The sequence below is a fragment of the Lepisma saccharinum genome, chromosome 11, assembly GCF_977018435.1.
Source record: "Lepisma saccharinum chromosome 11, izLepSacc3.1, whole genome shotgun sequence".
Classification (NCBI taxonomy): Eukaryota; Metazoa; Arthropoda; class Insecta; order Zygentoma; family Lepismatidae; genus Lepisma; species Lepisma saccharinum.
The window spans coordinates 10936892-10955612 of record NC_139239.1 but is presented as its reverse complement, the minus strand read 5'-3'; the positions used below and the strand labels follow the sequence as shown (position 1 = coordinate 10955612).

Here is an 18721-nt window from a genome sequence, read left to right as displayed (position 1 = left end):
GTATAGGCCCTTGCTTATGAAATAAAAGCATGCATGTTTATATTACCTTTGCATAATAGGGTGACATACTCTTAGTCCCTCCACCTGTTCATTCAATCAGTGGCGCACGCAAGGGGGGTTACTGGGTTTAACCCCCCCCCCCGAGCTTTAAATATTATGGGAAATGCTGTGTAAAATAAATTGCCAATTTAGTGCTACTGCATTCAATGTAGAAACTGATCAGCTTGAGGGCCTCCCCGATGGTGCAGTGGTAGGTCGTTGCCTTGTAATCAAGGGGTCCTGGGTTCGATACCCTGTGGAGGCACATAGTGGTTCGGATCCCACTTTGAACCGCAGGTCCAGTCTCGATTAGCCATATTGTGCATAAAGTGGACTTAAAACACCAAGTCAATCTATCAATTGAGCAGCTTGACTGATTGATTTTGTTTATTTTTCTTCGCATTTCTGCCACTTTTGGGCTAATTGCGAACATGAGGATGAGTGATGATATGATGGAATGGATGAATGGACACTCACAAAGAACACCTGTGCTCAGGCTGGGATTCGAACTCGACACCCCAGGCGTTTTAGCATGCTTTCGTAACCACTCATCCATGAAGGCTGGCTACTCAAGCTTGAATCACTTTGTATGCACACATCACTAGTATACTTTTCAGGGAAGTATTAAGACTCATAAATGTTATAAGTACATTCTAAACTATCACACTCTGACCTAAATGCATTCTTGGTTATATTCTTATTTACTCTTACATTTTTTCTCCTTTCAGATCATGGACGCCTTTCCATATAGACATTTTAAAGGAATACAGCATGCAAATTTTTAGCAATGAAGTAAAATTCCTCTTTTTTTGGATAAAATTGTGAGAACTATGTTGAATTATTGCAAGATGAAATGTACGAATATTGTAAATAAAGTTGAATTTTTTGCTAACTGGTAACTATTTCTTCAACCTAATCTTTGGGGCGAAAAAATTAAGCTCTGTATTTGAAATAGAGTGGTTAAAAATTATGTATATGAACATTTATAACTTCTACTAAATTTGCTCTGCCTTCTTAAGAATGTACATTTTCGTTTCTAATTAATTTATTAAAGTACTGAAATAGGTTCTAAAAGCACCAAAAATCATTCACATTGTAATGATTGTGGCATTGAACTGAGTGTGCAGAACCAACAGCAAAGGAAAGTAAGGTTGAATTATTGCTTAATGTGTATGCATTTAGTGGCAAGGTAGTATTTTTCAGAGATTATCCCCTTACCATGTATGTATATACTTGCATCCAACGTATACATAAAATTTATCTACGGATATACAAGTATACAGTATTTTGTTGTGTTAAGTATGTCATTTATTTATCCTAGCAATGTATGTGAGCATGAGTGTTGCTTTCCAAACAGTACAGAAAAAAGTTGTTATTTTATAATTAACAGGTGTGACTTCTGAAGATCAATACCCTTCATGTTATATTGTACACTCAAGGACACTTCTGGGTTGTAACAGCACCATTGACTTTCAATTAAATCATTACAACCCAGCAGTGTATGTGACTGTACATATATCCAGTCCCAATTGGCTTCTAAGCATCAAGTGGAAGTCTCAAAAAAGACTTATTGGAAAATATGTATGTACATTAAAAGTTGCGGCTTTTTTGTATGATTTAGAAATCGATACATAATATTCCTTGCAAGCTTCATGTAATTTAGGGATGGCTTGTTCTTCTACATGAATACCTTGGTGAGCGTGCTGCATTTAGTTTCCTCTAAGATTTTTAAGCTTTGTCAAATTTTAATGCTGAATTGAATGGTATTATTTTTATAAAGAAGACAATTAATCACATTAAAATCTGAACGCATTAAATGAAGAAACACTGTTTTCACTGTGATGTCGTATATTACACAATGCAAGAGTTAACATTGCATTTCTCTACTTTGATACATTTGCCATCTGGGAAGAAATTACAATGAAGTTATGATTGCTCTATCTTATTCTGAATTCATATTGGATAAGATAGAAAAGATCTGACTGATTCTTCAAGGTTAAAGGTAAGCATTATTATACTAAATGAAGATCATTTACCTCTTCCTCACGAACCCCTCAAACTCACCCTATGGGAGGAAAAACACACTCTATACTAGGGTGAGAATAACTCACCGTATGGGAGGAAAAACACACTCTATACAGGGGTGAGAAAACTCACCCTTATGGGAGGAAAAACACACTATACTAGGGTGAGAAAACTCACCCTTATGGGAGGAAAAACACACTCTATACTAGGGTGAGAAAACTCACCCTTATGGGAGGAAAAACACACTCTATACTAGGGTGAGAAAACTCACCCTTATGGGAGGAAAAACACACTCTATACTAGGGTGAGAAAACTCACCCTTACGGGAGGAAAAACACACTCTATACTAGGGTGAGAAAACTCACCCTTACGGGAGGAAAAACACACTCTATACTAGGGTGAGAAAACTCACCCTTACGGGAGGAAAAACACACTCTATACTAGGGTGAGAAAACTCACCCTTACGGGAGGAAAAACACACTCTATACTAGGGTGAGAAAACTCACCCTTATGGGAGGAAAAACACACTCTATACTAGGGTGAGAAAACTCACCCTTATGGGAGGAAAAACACACTCTATACTAGGGTGAGAAAAACTCACCCCAATATGGGGTGTGGAAACTCACCTTTTGGGGACGTCTATTTGTGACAAGCCAAACTCACCCCAAAAGGTGAGTTTCCACACCTTTATTTTTTTCAGTGTGTCGTTACCTCCCGCAGAAATAATCACCCCAACTTGACTTTTGGGTACAACATCATAAAAAACCCTTCTCATCATGAACTTGAACATTGATCTGACAAAAGAATGAGGGTCCCCGACTACCTCCGTTGGGATATCAAAAGAAACCTCCCTGCCTAGCATGGCAAACCGTCTGAAATATCTGTTCCGTTCCCCCGCTATTGAAAAAAGGGGTTCGCCCGAACCAATTTGATTCAATATGTTGTGAGCCGTCTCGCAAAACAAAGTCGGATCAGAATATGGATAATCGTAGTAAATAACCACCCTCTCGCAAAAATTGTAGTAGGCATTAATAATATCTTCTGGAGAAGTGAAAAATCCTAGGTTAAAATGGGTTAAAATGGATTCGGCTGTACTCACCGCACTGCTGTTGGACCTGGAGCTGGAAGCCATTCTTCGCTCGTATGTCGAATTCAGAGAAAGTGACAGAACAATACATATTGTTAGTGTTATTTTCAAAAATAATGCAAAACGCTTAAACTTTGTTTGCATGGCAGTTAAAAAACAACTTGAAATAAAGAATAGTACAAAAAAAAATATACTTACCAAGTTAAAAAGCCTTTAGTTGCACTGCAACAACTCAGTCACGCTAAAAAATCAGTACGACTTTCAAGCCAAACACTTGAGAACTCTGTTGGACCGCTTCGTCTTCCGCTCGATATTTATAGATTCTTAGACAAAAGGCCAGTCAATATAAATATTATTTTCATTACTCTTCTCTGATTGGTTGAATCATTTATTAAAAACCTTCTCTCATTGGTTAATATTTTCTAGCCTCTACCCAGGACCGTTCGAGCTCCTCAATTATACCAAATATGACTCACCAATGACGCCAAAATGGCCGGAATAGGCCGAAAATGTCTTTTGTACATTAATGGAAAAACCATTAATTCCAAGTTCCCACGTGTGCCTAAAGCACCCATGACTCATATCCGGCAGAAACGCATTAATAAAATACAACAATAGTGTTAGAATAGTCCGAAAACGAACTCCATAATAGTGTCTTTTGTACCTTAATGGAGAAACCATTAATTCCAAACTCCAACGTCAGTATAAATCATCTGTGACTCATTTCCGGCAGAAACGCATTAATAATATACAACAAAAGGTTAGCTTAGGCCGAAAACGGAATACATAATAGTGTCTTTTGTGCACTAATGGAAAACCATTAATTTCAAACTCACACGTGTGCATGAGTCATCGATGACTCATCTCCTCCTCCACCCACGACACGTGGCGCTAGATTAATTAACAATAGCGTCACCCCTCGATAATGAATAAAAAAGCCATTAATGTCAATTAAAAGGTCTATTGTCAGCTCTTATCTAATTCCAATTCTACTTTTCTCCTTGCACCCAACGTGTTTTAAGCAATGGACATTTCCACTCAATTTTTTTTGCAACAATTTTAAAAACTACACCCTGGAAAAATGACCCCTGCAAGTTCTCGCGTTTCTCTGCGTCCAGTTTAAGGCAGAAACGAGACTTCCAAAGTTGCGAGGTTAGCGTTGCGCTGAAAACACGCCGCCGCCATGTTACTACGTCACTCCTTAGGGAGAGCTCGTTTGTCGTCTGCTTCGAGCGTCCAGTTCCGGATGGGTAGCCCGCGGTGAGCGAACACGTGCAGCAGTTTTACAAATCTGTACCGATTTAAATACTGGAAAAAGGAGCGATAGGAGAAAGGAAAGCTATGTTTTGTAATGATCATTCTTTTATGAAATATCCGTGCTGCTCACGTGCAAGGTAAATGGAAGGGTTCAGTTGCGTGTGTTCTCAGGCCATGCGAAAAATATTGCTTATAAAATTGGTTGCTGACCAGACACTCAAAAATATTTTTTAAACTTATATTTATCGATATTTACCGTAACCTATGTAGTGCAAAATAGGAATTTTCACATTCTTCACTTTATTTATAAAGCCTATTTAACTTTCTTTTCCATAAAGCAATTTCAGTTTGTGTTCCATTTCTGTTGCGCAAATTATGATCAAATATTTTTGTGCAGATAAGAGAAAATACACTGAGACGATTACATTAGTTGCACAGTACCATAGAATAGTTAGCCTAACTATTCTATGACAGTACATATCTATACTTAGTTTTTGTATAATTATTACTACAAGGAAATAATGTGTATAACCATGGGCGTATTTAAGGGGGATTCAACGGGTCCAACCCCTATCTTTATTTGGTTCACTAAAATTACCAGTTTCCTTATTCTATCCGCTTGTTCATAAAAATTCATTCGGACTTATTTCATTCTCTTAAATTAGAGACGTATAGGACGGGATACGGATGGGAAGGAAATTTCGTAATTCCACACACCAGATGGGACTGCAGACCAATATCTGCAATTTCTTGATAGTTTCGGAATTTCTGCGATAAGAAACTACATTGAGACTGTCAAATCAGTTATTTTTCCCCCTCGAATCATATTAAAGAAATTTGGATCTTAAAAACGTAGTGACACAAGATGAACAGAAAAGTATCAATACTAAGTAGCGTGACTTCGTGACTACAAACACACAACTTTGTCGGGTCCAACATCCCGTCCGCCCATGCTCCCCAACAAGCTTCCGGCCAGCAGTGTCCTGGAATTTCACTTACGAAATAAAGCAATCCTAATCATACCAAAAGTTGATCCATCCCTCCCCCCGTGAACTATATATACGCCCATGTGTATAACAATATCCCATACTGAAATAGAACGATATAATTATTTTGAATTTTGTACTGCGAAAAAAGCCGCCTCATCTCGTTACCCCGAACGCATTAATTGGTTGGTTCACAACTTCACCACTAAGGATCCTATGGAGACGAGACATGGCAGCCTTGGTCTCGTTCTCGTTGGGAGTTGTAAATGTCTGTCTCGTGTTTATTTGTAAATGTCTCAATGACAGTCTCGTCTCAATTTATAAACATCCGTCTCGGTTTGGGAGGGCAATTCTCGTTCTCGTCTCAAGTCTAGAAAAATATAGAATTAACAACGTATGCAAAGGCTTATCATTACAAATACAAAAAAAAACCTTTCTTAATATTTTTTTAAATTATTTTTTTGACTACTCCTCGCTTTGACGGTACAGCCCTCGAAAACTAAATATTATCCTGCTTATATATGCAAACCAAACTGCAGATTCAGAATTACCAGGAGTGAACTGGCGTTGTAATTATTATACACAAAATTCATGATTTATCTGAGGAAGTCGCATATTCCAGGTTTGACTCTCGACCTGGGCATGACTGTTTCCTTGTGAGTGACATTTCATTGAACTGGAAATTGCTACATGGGAGGATGTTTGATCGAGACTTTGGGGACAGCTAGGGGGATGCTTATATTGTTAATGTTAGTGTTGCTCACGAGACGAGGCATGTTCCGTCTCGTCTCATAAAAGGAGTTGGGACAAGTGAATGTTTTCGAAATGAGATGGGACAAGTGAATGTTTTCGAAATGAGATGGGACAAGTGAATGTTTTTTAAATGAGATGGGACAGAAGAAAAAGTTCGTCTCTTATCATGGCAGGTTGCGTGATACTTAGATTGTGCAGTTGGTGGTAGTGTGTGTGTGTGTGTGTGGGGGGGGGGGTGTACTCCTGCACCCCGACTTCGAATACTGCTTGTAGTTATTCATCTTCATTGTAGCGATTAGCCAAAAGTGGGAAGAAATGTGATGTTAGAGATGATACATAATAAATTAACCATGCGTTCTCATCGTTGCGGTTAAACAAAGTGAACGGAAAAGCGAATTAAAAGTAGGCTAAATACAAAAATTTGCAATATAGATATTAACTGAAGAAAACTGTCATTTACTGCAGGAAATTTAAAAACTCGCCGTACTTTTTTATACCGTATCACCTTTTATATTGCAGAAATTGGCGTGTAAACCAGTGTGTTCTAAAAGTATTATCTTAAAATTTGTGAAGAAAATATTATGACGAAAATAACTGTAATTCCAGAAAAGGCATTCCTATAATATTAAGTTCTTGCCAGTCAGAACTAACCTATGTATTGGCAATGAACAAGGCTGTTCACGTGTTCAGCCATTGACTGTTACAAGGTTTGCTTTGTCACCCTAATGGGAAAACCCTCTGCCGAGTGGCTGAATTATAGTAAATACTACTATACTGCTAGGGCATAATTCATCTCCAAGATGTGGAGCACAGATTTTTGCACTGGAAGTTGTAAGATACTTGTTTTACACAGTAACAAGTGAATATGCTGTCGCTTCCGCGGCTCATGCTAAGTTGACGGGACGAGCAGAAGCCCCGCCTGCTTGCATTTCTAAGTGATGACGTCAGAGGACCTCCTGTCTGTGGAGAGGACGTTTTCAAATGCGTGACGTAGTAGGTGAATTTCAGCGGTGTTTGAAGGCGTGTTTCTCGAGAACCGAAACAAATATCTCCGAGATATTTTGCACATCTCATGTTTGTGTCATTATCTGTAAAATGAATGGATTTAAAACGTTTTTCATGTCAAAGTGGAAATGTCCATTTGCTCTTAAGACCTCTGGTACAGAGGTTGTTGTTTGTTATTTTGTTCCAACTGTCTGCGTGTTCCAATTATTGAAGTTCTCACTGGTTGAAACAAAGAGGAAAAATATAATAATGGGCAATTTTATCAATGATTAATGTATCTTGGGCCGCGTCCGAATCGGCAGCAGATGTCACATAGAGCACCGTTCCATCCGGGGACTCAGCCAACCTCCGTTGTCCGAATTCGCGGCAGGTGCACGCTTGAACTCGCTGTGAGTGACCCTGCGCTTGGCCGCCATATTCTAACTTTCACTTCGAACAGACAACATTTTCAGATTAGACGATGTATAATTCAGTGATACTTTAACATTTTATCATTAATACTGAATGTAGAAAATTGCAAATGATGAAATAACATGTTACATTTTTAATATGAGTAGTAAATAGGTCGAAATCATTGTGATGTTTGTTTGGCGTCTGCCTTCTGCATTTTTAATATGAGTAGTAAATAGGTCGAAATCATTGTGATGTTTGTTTGGCGTCTGCCTTCTGCTTCCGTGCGGTGCGCCTGCGCCCCAGAGCGCGGTGGGTGAAGTTCGGGCTGACACCTGGCGGGAAAAGTGAGCAATAGGACGGAGCGCTTTATTTCACAACACTTTTACAACCTTGTGTTCTGACGTAAGATAGCGAATGCCTACGAGGTTAGGTTAGATCTGTTAGGTTTGGTTCCATTAACATAAATACACTGAAAAAATATTTTTTATGATAATAGAACTAAACCTAGCTATCCTAATATAACAACCTAGGTATATAGACTAACATTGAAGAACTCTCTTCCGTGACGGCAGAACACAAGGTTACTCAAATGTGCGATAAGTGAGACCCCATCCCCCCCAGTACATCCAATATGGCCGAGATCGAGAATGTGTGGGACCCTACCTCCACATCTACTAAATGCAGATTTATGGCATGATCCTATTTACTGCTATATGCTATGCTATACGTACGGGGAACTTTACCTTTACCTTACCCCTTGCATCCTACGTGTTTTTCACTAATATTAGATTATTTTGTATCTTGAAGCTGTCAGTAGCTTGTTTTTTGTTTTTTTAAATACTTGAAGTTCTCCACAACTGCTGCTTATTGATAACATTACATTATTATTATTACATTTGATTTATTAGATGAAGGGAAATCTTCTGTATATTTAAAAATGTTCATCATTATATTTTTGGCCGTCTGCTGCCACGCACGTGTCAGCAGTAAGAATAAGAGTCAAATTTGCTGCTGCCACGTAATTCGTCTGCTAAAAGGATGTTACAAATCTTAAGAACAGAGACGAGAGAAATGCAAGTTTATGATTAGTGGGAATGAATGTACAGGTAATTTAGAACCTTTTTCTTAAGAAAGCATTTAGCGATATTATTTTAATGCGAACAGAACTTAACCTAACTACGAGTGCATTTAGGTTTATTATTAGAAGAATGCTGAGGGACCTAATCTTCAGAACATTTTTGTGAAAGTAATCGCTACAACTTCACAGTATGTGTTACAGACGTAATTGCATACATAGCATGATGAAATCACGATAAAACCGATAAAACAAAGACCTAGTCTACTGCCACGCGCATCTTTTTTGAGGTCCCAGCAGAAAAAAAACGTGGCAGCAGACACTGCCTAAATTTTTCCACTTGCAAAGGGAATTATGCCCTTACCTTGCGGCAACACTGCGGCTGTGTGTGAAATGTTTAATGGCTTAATGAACAAAGTCGAACAAAGTGTTGTTCCACTTTGATTTTGTGACTGAAAAAGTTGAATATGTATTTGTTTGAACTCGTGTCATTAATTACACATGGTTAAAGTTATTAAGTGCTCCGTGTGTTGCGATCAAATTCGCATCCAGATGTAACTACAGGGGGTAGTAGAAAGTTGTTGGATTGCATCAAACTCGAAGAATTTGAATATAAACGTCTCGTGCTGTCACAGTTCTGTTAAAATTAATTACATTTATACCATGGCTGAATCCGATGAATTAAAGGTGACGTATCATTTGTAACTGCATGCACTGTAATACACTCATGTTTTTCTTTATTGTTTGGTAGGGTGAGAAGACTTCCGTATTCTGCTGTACGATTTACTGAAAATTATATTTGCTAACAGGAAGTACAAGTGAAAGGTACATAAGAATACACATTTTCTTGTGTGTAAATATTATTTTTTTCTTGTAGTAGGTAGCGGCTCCAAATAATTAATACTTTTAGCAAGTTTTATGGGAGTATTACGGGCTGCTTTGGAATACTGGACGGGTCGGTGACCGACTGTACACTTGAGGATTTCGACTCTTTTTCTATTACTCTACAGATTTCGATGTTTTACAAAACCTGAAATATATTTCAAGAAGCGGAAACCACAAATAAGCCAGATATTTAGTTCCAAAGCGTAGCCCCAAGGTACATCTAATTCGGAACGAGTTTACAATACCGGACCACTCTCCAATTTCTATGAAATGTCGCCTACTCACTAATTGTGAACTCCTAAACACGAATCTGCATGTAATAATTGGCGGTCAAGTATGGAAATCGAGAAAAAAACGAAATAAACTATGTTTTCTTAACGTAACGTAACCCTGCGATAAGAACAAAAGCTCCACGGAAGACGCCATTTTCCCAACATGAAGAAATCAACAGGCAAGACAAGGTATAGTTCTCGTAGCTAAAATATTATTTTTTCTTTGTAGTTATGCTAATGGAACCTAACCTAACAGGCCTAACCTAACCTCGTAGGCATTCCTCGTCTTACGTCAGCAAGATTGTTGTGCATAAAGGAAGACCATTAACGAATTGCGAAAGAAAGATGGTTCCGAATTGCTGTGTAGGGACAATCAGCATGGTAAATCGCAAGGTTATTTTACAATTTCTGGACGTAAATGTACAATTTTAACAGGCGACCGCCAAATATGAACTACAGTTACGTCATCAGGACACCGAAATTAGTAAGTAGGCAAAATTTTATAGAAATTGGAGAGTGGTCCGGTATTGTAAACTCATGCCTCTAATTCTTCATATCCCACACCACTTTTTAACTTGTAAGGATGCACGCATGGGTAAAACTATCCAGACGATTTTGAAATTTGGGTACCAGTTTCATAGATCGGAGACACATTAAAATCGGATATTTTGTGTTTCGCATGGTTTGTACTTCCCAATTGTGTATTGCGGAACATAGTTCAAGGTGACATTATGCTTTTTACACAAAAACAAACACTTTTTCTACTAAAATAACGCATTTTTCTAAGTGCCACCGAACGCACGTAACAGGTGCGATATCGCTTACTTTGCGAATGATATCGCTTCTTTTGTTTTCGAATATCAGTGTTTCCAACCTTCTTCACCGAAAAATACCTACTATCGTGTTCGTCATGTGTGCAAATTGTACATTATGCACAGGTAGGTGACTGATAGCCCCACCTGGCCCACCTAAACTACCCACAAAAGCATTTACAGGCGTTATTTGAATACTAAAAGCCCTAAACTTGACTTGTGTACCTAGCTACGAATCCCCTTCAAACCACAAAAGTGTGACTAGATAATAACAGCAGTCCATAACCAAGTTGACAGTCGATAGCTGGTTGCAAGAGAAAAATCACAGTAGTGTATGTGAACATTCTCAAGCAAACGCATAGTAGTAAGTAATCACTAAACTCCAAAGTATGTGTTAACAGACTTAAATAGAAATTGAATAATGGAAAAAAAAATGCCTGTGTACCATGATGAAATCAGAATTAAACAATCGGAACTTGGGCCAAATAATTTCCAGTACATTCAACAAGCTTCTGCTAATGTTCCATAGTGTCACACCTTCAGTGTAGAATGTATTGTTATGATCTGCCATGATTGTACTCTTGCACACTAAGAGATTTCTTTGCTTAAAACTGAACATTGCCGAATATCTAACATACTGTACAGTACAATAGTCCTTCGTAATAAAAGCAACAGTAATGCCTAGCGAGGAGAACCTTTTAATTATCTTATTTGTTAGTAAGTATGACTATGGCACCTCACAAGTGAAAAGCATACAATGTGTACGAACAATCAAGTCAGTGGTGGATCATAACCATACATTCACAAATATCTTGCAAACTGTTCATTTACGACCCCATGTTTACTGAGCCGTTCTTGCTTCCATTATAATGTACTTTTCACCATTTCAGTTTGCGCTATCAATTCTGATACACCATGTATAAAGCAAGCAATGGTCAAAATCTCTCTTCTCTCTTGGTGCTATATTTTGAACTAGTTGCAAAATATGGCATTAACAACTTATAAACTCAAACATAGTGCTGCAACTAGAAAATGTTGACCACATGTGTAAAAATAAAGAGTATGGCTACTTCTTTAATCTTGCAAATATTAGCTTTTAATACATTAACATAGATACAAAAGCATACTGATACCTTGAATATATTAACAGGGGTTCCACTGGCCTGGGAATCCTGTAGAATCTTCAGAAGTCATGTAAAAATTCAGGAACTTTTGTAAAAACATTAAATAAATCTGTGAAATCCGGGTTAAATGTTTATATTTTTATTGTTAGGTTTTGTAACATTTCACCTTTTCCTTCCAATTTTTATTATGGTGGAGAAGGGATACTTCATGTGAAAATATTCGTCAACAATGTTGAATGAACTTATTTGTTTGATTAACTTGCGGAGTTGACGAAAGTGCCTGTAACACCAGGAAGATTGAGAGAGTTTTGTTTCACAAAATCCGTGGGAACCCTCAATAACATAAAAGTTTATGCATCAGATTGAGCCTCGTGCAAATACTTATGTGGCAGATTTTAGTGTGCCTACTTAAGAGTTAATTGATTGTCATGAATTGACCATTTGATGTACATATCGGAACATGTGTTGTGCATAATTGGGAAAATTGCATGGGTTTTTGATTCTAATGATATTGGAATATGCAACACTAACATACCCATTCACTTATTTCTATCAGGTCTGCCTCTAATGCAATTTTATAACTAATAATCGCTTAGTTTGGAGGGACATATTTACTTTTCCAAGCTCATCAACTAATATTTTGTTGTAGCTGTGTACAATTTTGACACATGGTGTCATGGAGTATGAGTTTTTTAGTAGATACTACTGTGTTAGATGGGTTTCTTTCAAATAATAGCCAGAAAGTTTAATTTGAGGATTAAATATTTTCTGTTGGTTTAGGTTATAAGCAAAAATTTCCTGTTTTAGAACCTATTATGTTCTGGTTCAAAAATTTATGAGCTACTAGCTTTAATTCTTGGTCACCATAGTCCCTCCCACCTCTTTGTTTAAGATACCTCAAATAATAGTCTTCTGGTTATCTGCTAATGCTCCATGCTTTAGCCATGTTACATTTGATAATAGGGTCAGTCCATGTCAAATCAACTGATAATAATTATTTTTGAACCTTAAGGATTCAGATTTTTTGTTTATACATTGTACCTATCAAGGGGACAAAAACTGCCAAATTTCAAATTTTTTCGACTTTGTTTTTAAGTTATTGATTTTCAAAAAAGCAAAAATCCCAAAATTTGAAATCTTTAAACAGTTCTAGATTAAAAACTATTTGACTAGAGAGCTCAAATTAGTGTCATTCTCCTCTGCTTTTAATGAACTTTAATTTGAAATGCAACATGACTGGATATTTGAATTTTGTAATTTTTAAAAAACTTGAAAAAATGTTTTTTTTAAAATATCAAGAACACCATTTTTTAATTTTTTTGAAAAAATATGTTCTGAAAACATGAGTTGACTATTTGTGTGCAAAATTTCATATTGCGACGGCAATGGGTTCCTATGGAAATTATTTTTTTTGTATTGTAATGTGTGCGAAATTTGCTAAATTTGTTGCCTTGAATGTTAAAACCATAACTATAAGCTGAATGCTTCATGTTGAAGTCTTCATATTAATCTATTTTATAATTTTTATACTACAAATAACATGAAAATACCTAAAATTTATCACTTTTAATATCAGGTAAGCAAATTGAAAAATGTACGAGGGGTAGTCATTAAATAACAGGAATTTTATTCTAAACTTAATGGAGATTTATGCATAACAAAAATTTCTGTTTCGGCACTAAAAAAGGCTACATGCCATAAAGGTGTCATGACGATCGAGCAGTGTTCACATAAATGTACCCTCAGTGACTTCATACTTTTAATAGGTGGTCCTAGTATGCAGAAAAATATTGTCACATGACCAGCTTTTTGATCATTTAACCGCCATATTGGATTCAAAACAGCAGAATGCATATTTTTAAGGCTCTTGTTTCTCTGCTATTTCTCAAACAGTTTCAATTTTCCTTTCTTTGTTTGAATGGTCTAAATAAGACCTTCAATTGTTATTCTCATTATTATTTCGTTAAAATCAACAGTAATGCTAGAGATGTGTAAAATATAAATTATGTAGAAAATTTACAATAACATTGCAAATGTATGCTTTATGGCTGTTAGGTAAGGTTGTCTGGCTTCTTAGGTCATTTCAATCATTTTGACTGAATTTACGCTGGGGGGAGCCCATTTATGGTGCAGGGTGCTCCAAAAGTAGCTTTTTCTAATTCCGGATTTTGGCCGTTTCGGTGGTAGCAATGTCGAAGTCTGCTTCTTTCAGTTCATACACAAGGGATTTGTAAGCGCAAATGAAAATGTGGAATTAGGACATATACTGTATGCCAGGGTGCCCAATCTATGGCCAGTGGGCAACATTGGGTCCACGGTTGCCTCTTATATGGCCTGCATTAATACTTACTCATTAAAGTGTAAATATGGTGTAATATAGCAAGCAACTAATTGTTCAAGTAGCTATTTGCCCTTCAATAATTCAAATGAATAAACAGCTGCATAAAGTTTGTAAGAGATATTACCAATTTCTACAGAAGATCAATTCATTCACGTAATACACCCAAATGTCAACATCACTTCCACATAATACGCCCTGGATTGCATTTTGCAGACTAATTAGGCTCTGGCGTCTGAATCCATGGCTAGTATAATCCTCTATGGGACTTGTGTTGTGTGCTTGTCAATGTTTGAGCGTAATTGTTCCTTCATCTTTTTCATCTCATCACTCTTCATCCTCGTCTTTCCAGTTAGCCAGAAGTGGCAGAGATGCGAAGTATAATAATTAAATCAATCAATGAAACTAGATGGAAGTGCAAGCTTCATGTATGTTCTGTCGAAAGGTTAGTGACAATGTTCTTTAGGTTTGACAATATCAACAGCTCATAATGGGATAGTTTGTTCAAGATTATTTGAAGCTGGCTGAAAAATCCTCTGAGTTATACTCGCACCAGGAGTTACTCTCTGGATGGTCGTTTGTCACCATTTCAGTTAGACACACTTTTCTACGCTTTAGTAGTGTGTCGATGGAGAAGGGTCTGGAGCAGAACTATTATAGCCTCCTAAAAGAAATAGAGAAATTATCAGCATCACTAGAAGGAAGGAGGCAGCAGCGAAACACAATCCTCCCTACATCCAATGAAACAAATATGGAAACTGGTTGAAGGAGATGAGTCTTCTACATCATGAATTTTCTGCATCTACCACCTTTTGAGATGGAAACAGCATGAAAATGATGGTAGACTACATTGTGCAGCATGGGAATCCACTCAACTTATGCAACAAAGAACATGCTAGTATCGTTCATAACATGACCGCAAAAAAATAATTCTCACCAGAAGATAGTGCTGCAGTTTCCTTTATTAAAGATAGATTTTCTTTAAAAACAAAACAATTGATGGACTCCCATCAGATAACTGAGAAGAAAATCAAGAAATGTAGTCAGCTGTTCATCGGTGTACAAGCAGAGAGTGCCAGTAGAGAAAGGTACATTGAGATAGCTAGAGAAAGGGTGCTCTTAATTTGAAAACTATTTTCATATGAACTAACTCAAAAATATTTTTTGAGAGTAAGACTAAAAAACAGGAAAAGTGTGAAGTCTGACCTCACGCCTGAACTTGAAATTTTCTTAGTAAACCATCTCCAAAGATCTTGGAGCATTGAAATTAAATCGTACAGTAGTAGTTGGTTTTATGGCTGAAGCTAGAAAGGCAACAAAATAAATCTCTGAAGCTTTAGGAATTTTACTACATTGGTTTGATACATAATACACACGTAGACTTTTATTTTGATCTTGAAATCGAAAGAAGCATTAAATGGATTGAACGACAATACAGAGGATAAAATTATCCAATGGTTCTAATGATAAAACAACATTACCATTAACCATATGGGCATCCACATGGAACAAACAGGGGCTACAAAAGTTCTTCATTTCATTTGGGTTCAGGACAGCAACTGATCTGAGAATTATGCTGCACCTGTCTTCATTGAAGGAGTTCACCCTAATGAGGAATTCAAGTGTGTGGTTTGACAAAAGGTGAAAAACTAAATATGCTGACCAAGGCAGTAATTTATTTTATTATAAAACATAAACTAACGTAACGTTTCAACCTTCTAGCAAGGTCTTCTTCAGACTCTGTATCAAGTACAAAAGTAACCAGATACAACGAGAAGGGTAATATATATACACAAACATTACTCCCTCCAGACTATTTAGAAAGTTGTTAGGAACTTTCTAGCAGATGACTTTCACTTTCCAACTTTACTTTCACCTAAAAGGCTAAACACAATTACTTCCATATAGAATGTGGTTGGACTTTTTAATCTCACGCTCTTTTCCCTTCATTTTTCTTCCTTTTCCTCTCCTCTTTTTCTCTTGTCCTTTCCACTCTTTCCAACATCTTCTTCCATTCTTTGTTTAACTTCAGTCCCCCATTCCAGTTCATTGTGTCTTCTTCGCCTTTCTTCTCTATTTCCTTGGCTTCCTTCCATTTTCTCACTAGCATTCTCTTCTCCCTTCCTATCTGCTTAGCCTCATCCCACTCTATGTCATGTCCTGTTTCTCTCGTGTGTTTAAATATTGCATTTCTCTCTCTCTTAAGTCGTGCATCATCCCTATGTTGTTTCAACTTGTCTTTCAGCCTTTTTTTCGTTTCTCCTATGTACACACTCTGACATTCTTTACATTTTACTTCGTAGATAATCCCTTCTTCTTCCTCTTCTCTGTTTTCCTTTTTCTTGTTAGCATTCCTCGCTATTCCTAAGATGCTTCTCCCTCCCTTCCTGTAAGTTTTAATTCCTGCTTTTCTAAGCACTTTGCATATCTTTTCTGTGGTCTTCCCCATACTCCTTATTCCAAATCTTCTCTCCTCTTTTTCTTTCTCTTCTAATTCTCCCCTGCCCGTTTTCTTACTTCTTCTGTTTATGTCCAGTCTATCCTGCTTCTCATAGCCATTCTTTTCCAGCTGTTTCCATAGGCTATTTATTTTGCCTTCTTTTTCACATTCTTTCATGCATATTTTCTTGATTCTGTCCTCCATATTCTTTATAAAATTTATTTTTGTCACCTCACTTACATCACTTCTTTTGTGGCAGAATACCCCTGCTGCACACTTCTTCTGATGCCAAGCGGTTTCAATTTCTTGTCCTCTTTCCCTTTTCATCAATATATCTAGATAGCTTAACTTGTCTTCTTCTTCTATTCAAGTTCCAATAATATCCCTCTTTCTTCATCTTGAATTTCTTTGGCAAAAATGTCAAGCTGACTCTTCGTTCCCTTCCAAATGCCAAAACAGTCGTCCACATATCTGCAAAACAGAACCATTTTGTCACCTCCCTTTTCTATCACTTTCTTTTCCCATTCATTCATAACCAATTCAGCCAATGCTGGGCTTAGACTGGAACCTATATTTAGTCCTTCACTCATTAACATTATTTTATCTCCCATTATACTGTAACCGTTATTCCAAATGGTTTCCAGCGCCTTCACTACCCTTTCACTATCCCATTCTCCTATAATTTCTTGTCCCATTCTCTTTTTAATAATGTCCAAAACGTGTCCCCTCTTGATGCTCGGGAACATACTTTTCACGTCTAAGCTAAACATTGTCGTCTTCATCTCATTTAACTTTAGTCCTTTTATGAGGTCTACTACTTGTTCACTGTTCTTAACTGCTCTGCTTTCTTGCTGTGTTACTAACACTTCAATAACTTTCTTTAATTTCTTTTCTAAGGGTTCCAAAATATTGTTTCTGCAGTTCATTACTGGTCTTAACTTTATCTCCTCTTTGTGTATCTTTGGAAAGCCTTTCAAACTTGGTAGTCTTCCTGTCTCCTTTATGCATTTCTTGAATCCACTCCTCCTACAGTCTTTAATGATTCTTTCTTTTATAGTTTGTTCTTCACCTGTTCCACAAATCTCCTCATATCCATTTTCTTTTAGGTCATCAAACTTCCTCTCGTACCATTCTCTTTCCATCACCACAATTGCTCCACCTTTATCTGCCTGCTCTATCACCACATCATTTCTTGTTTTGATTTTCTTCATCCCTTCCCTTTCTTTTTGACTCAAATTATCTACTTTTCCTTTTTTTCCCATTTCTTTCTTTAGTATGGCTGCTGTTCTTCTTCTAATCTTGTCTCTTTCTGGTTCTTCTTTTATATGGAGCACTGCTTCTTCAATGTCATATATAACTTCCTCATAATCTACATTTCTTTCTTTAACTTTGAAACCTCTGCCTAGTTTTAAAAAAGCTTCCTCTTCTTTTGTTAGATCTACATTCCCTATTACCACAACTCTTCTTCTGGTATCCTCTTCTTCTTCCTCTTCTCCTCTTTCTTCTTTCCATCCTAGTCCCTCTCCTTTCAAGAAAGCAGAGCAGTTAAGAACAGTGAACAAGTAGTAGACCTCATAAAAGGACTTAAGTTAAATGAGATGAAGACGACAATGTTTAGCTTAGACGTGAAAAGTATGTTCCCGAGCATCAAGAGGGGACACGTTTTGGACATTATTAAAAAGAGAATGGGACAAGAAATTATAGGAGAATGGGATAGTGAAAGGGTAGTGAAGGCGCTGGAAACCATTTGGAATAACGGTTACAGTATAATGGGAGATAAAATAATGTTAATGAGTGAAGGACTAAATATAGGTTCCAGTCTAAGCCCAGCATTGGCTGAATTGGTTATGAATGAATGGGTAAAAGAAAGTGATAGAAAAGGGAGGTGACAAAATGGTTCTGTTTTGCAGATATGTGGACGACTGTTTTGGCATTTGGAAGGGAACGAAGAGTCAGCTTGACATTTTTGCCAAAGAAATTCAAGATGAAGAAAGAGGGATATTATTGGAACTTGAATAGAAGAAGAAGACAAGTTAAGCTATCTAGATATATTGATGAAAAGGGAAAGAGGACAAGAAATTGAAACCGCTTGGCATCAGAAGAAGTGTGCAGCAGGGGTATTCTGCCACAAAAGAAGTGATGTAAGTGAGGTGACAAAAATAAATTTTATAAAGAATATGGAGGACAGAATCAAGAAAATATGCATGAAAGAATGTGAAAAAGAAGGCAA

At 37.0% G+C, this 18721-nt stretch overlaps 1 protein-coding gene across 4 annotated transcripts in view; it reads left to right on the top strand.

Annotated features, from left to right (window-relative positions):
• The first annotated feature begins 9014 nt into the window (after positions 1 to 9014).
• Positions 9015 to 18721, top strand: part of LOC145994623 (E3 SUMO-protein ligase PIAS2-like) — a 42832-nt gene continuing 33125 nt past the window's right edge. For 3 of the 4 annotated variants that reach the window (XM_083130698.1, XM_083130697.1, XM_083130693.1), the window contains exon 1: positions 9015 to 9307. Coding sequence is in view for 2 of the 4 variants with exons in the window: in XM_083130697.1 (XP_082986823.1) it covers positions 9284 to 9307 (24 nt within the window). In the remaining 2 variants the exon portion in view is untranslated. Of the gene's footprint in view, positions 9308 to 9364; positions 9446 to 18721 lie in introns of those variants that run through there. The other variant, XM_083130694.1, reaches the window with a different exon arrangement.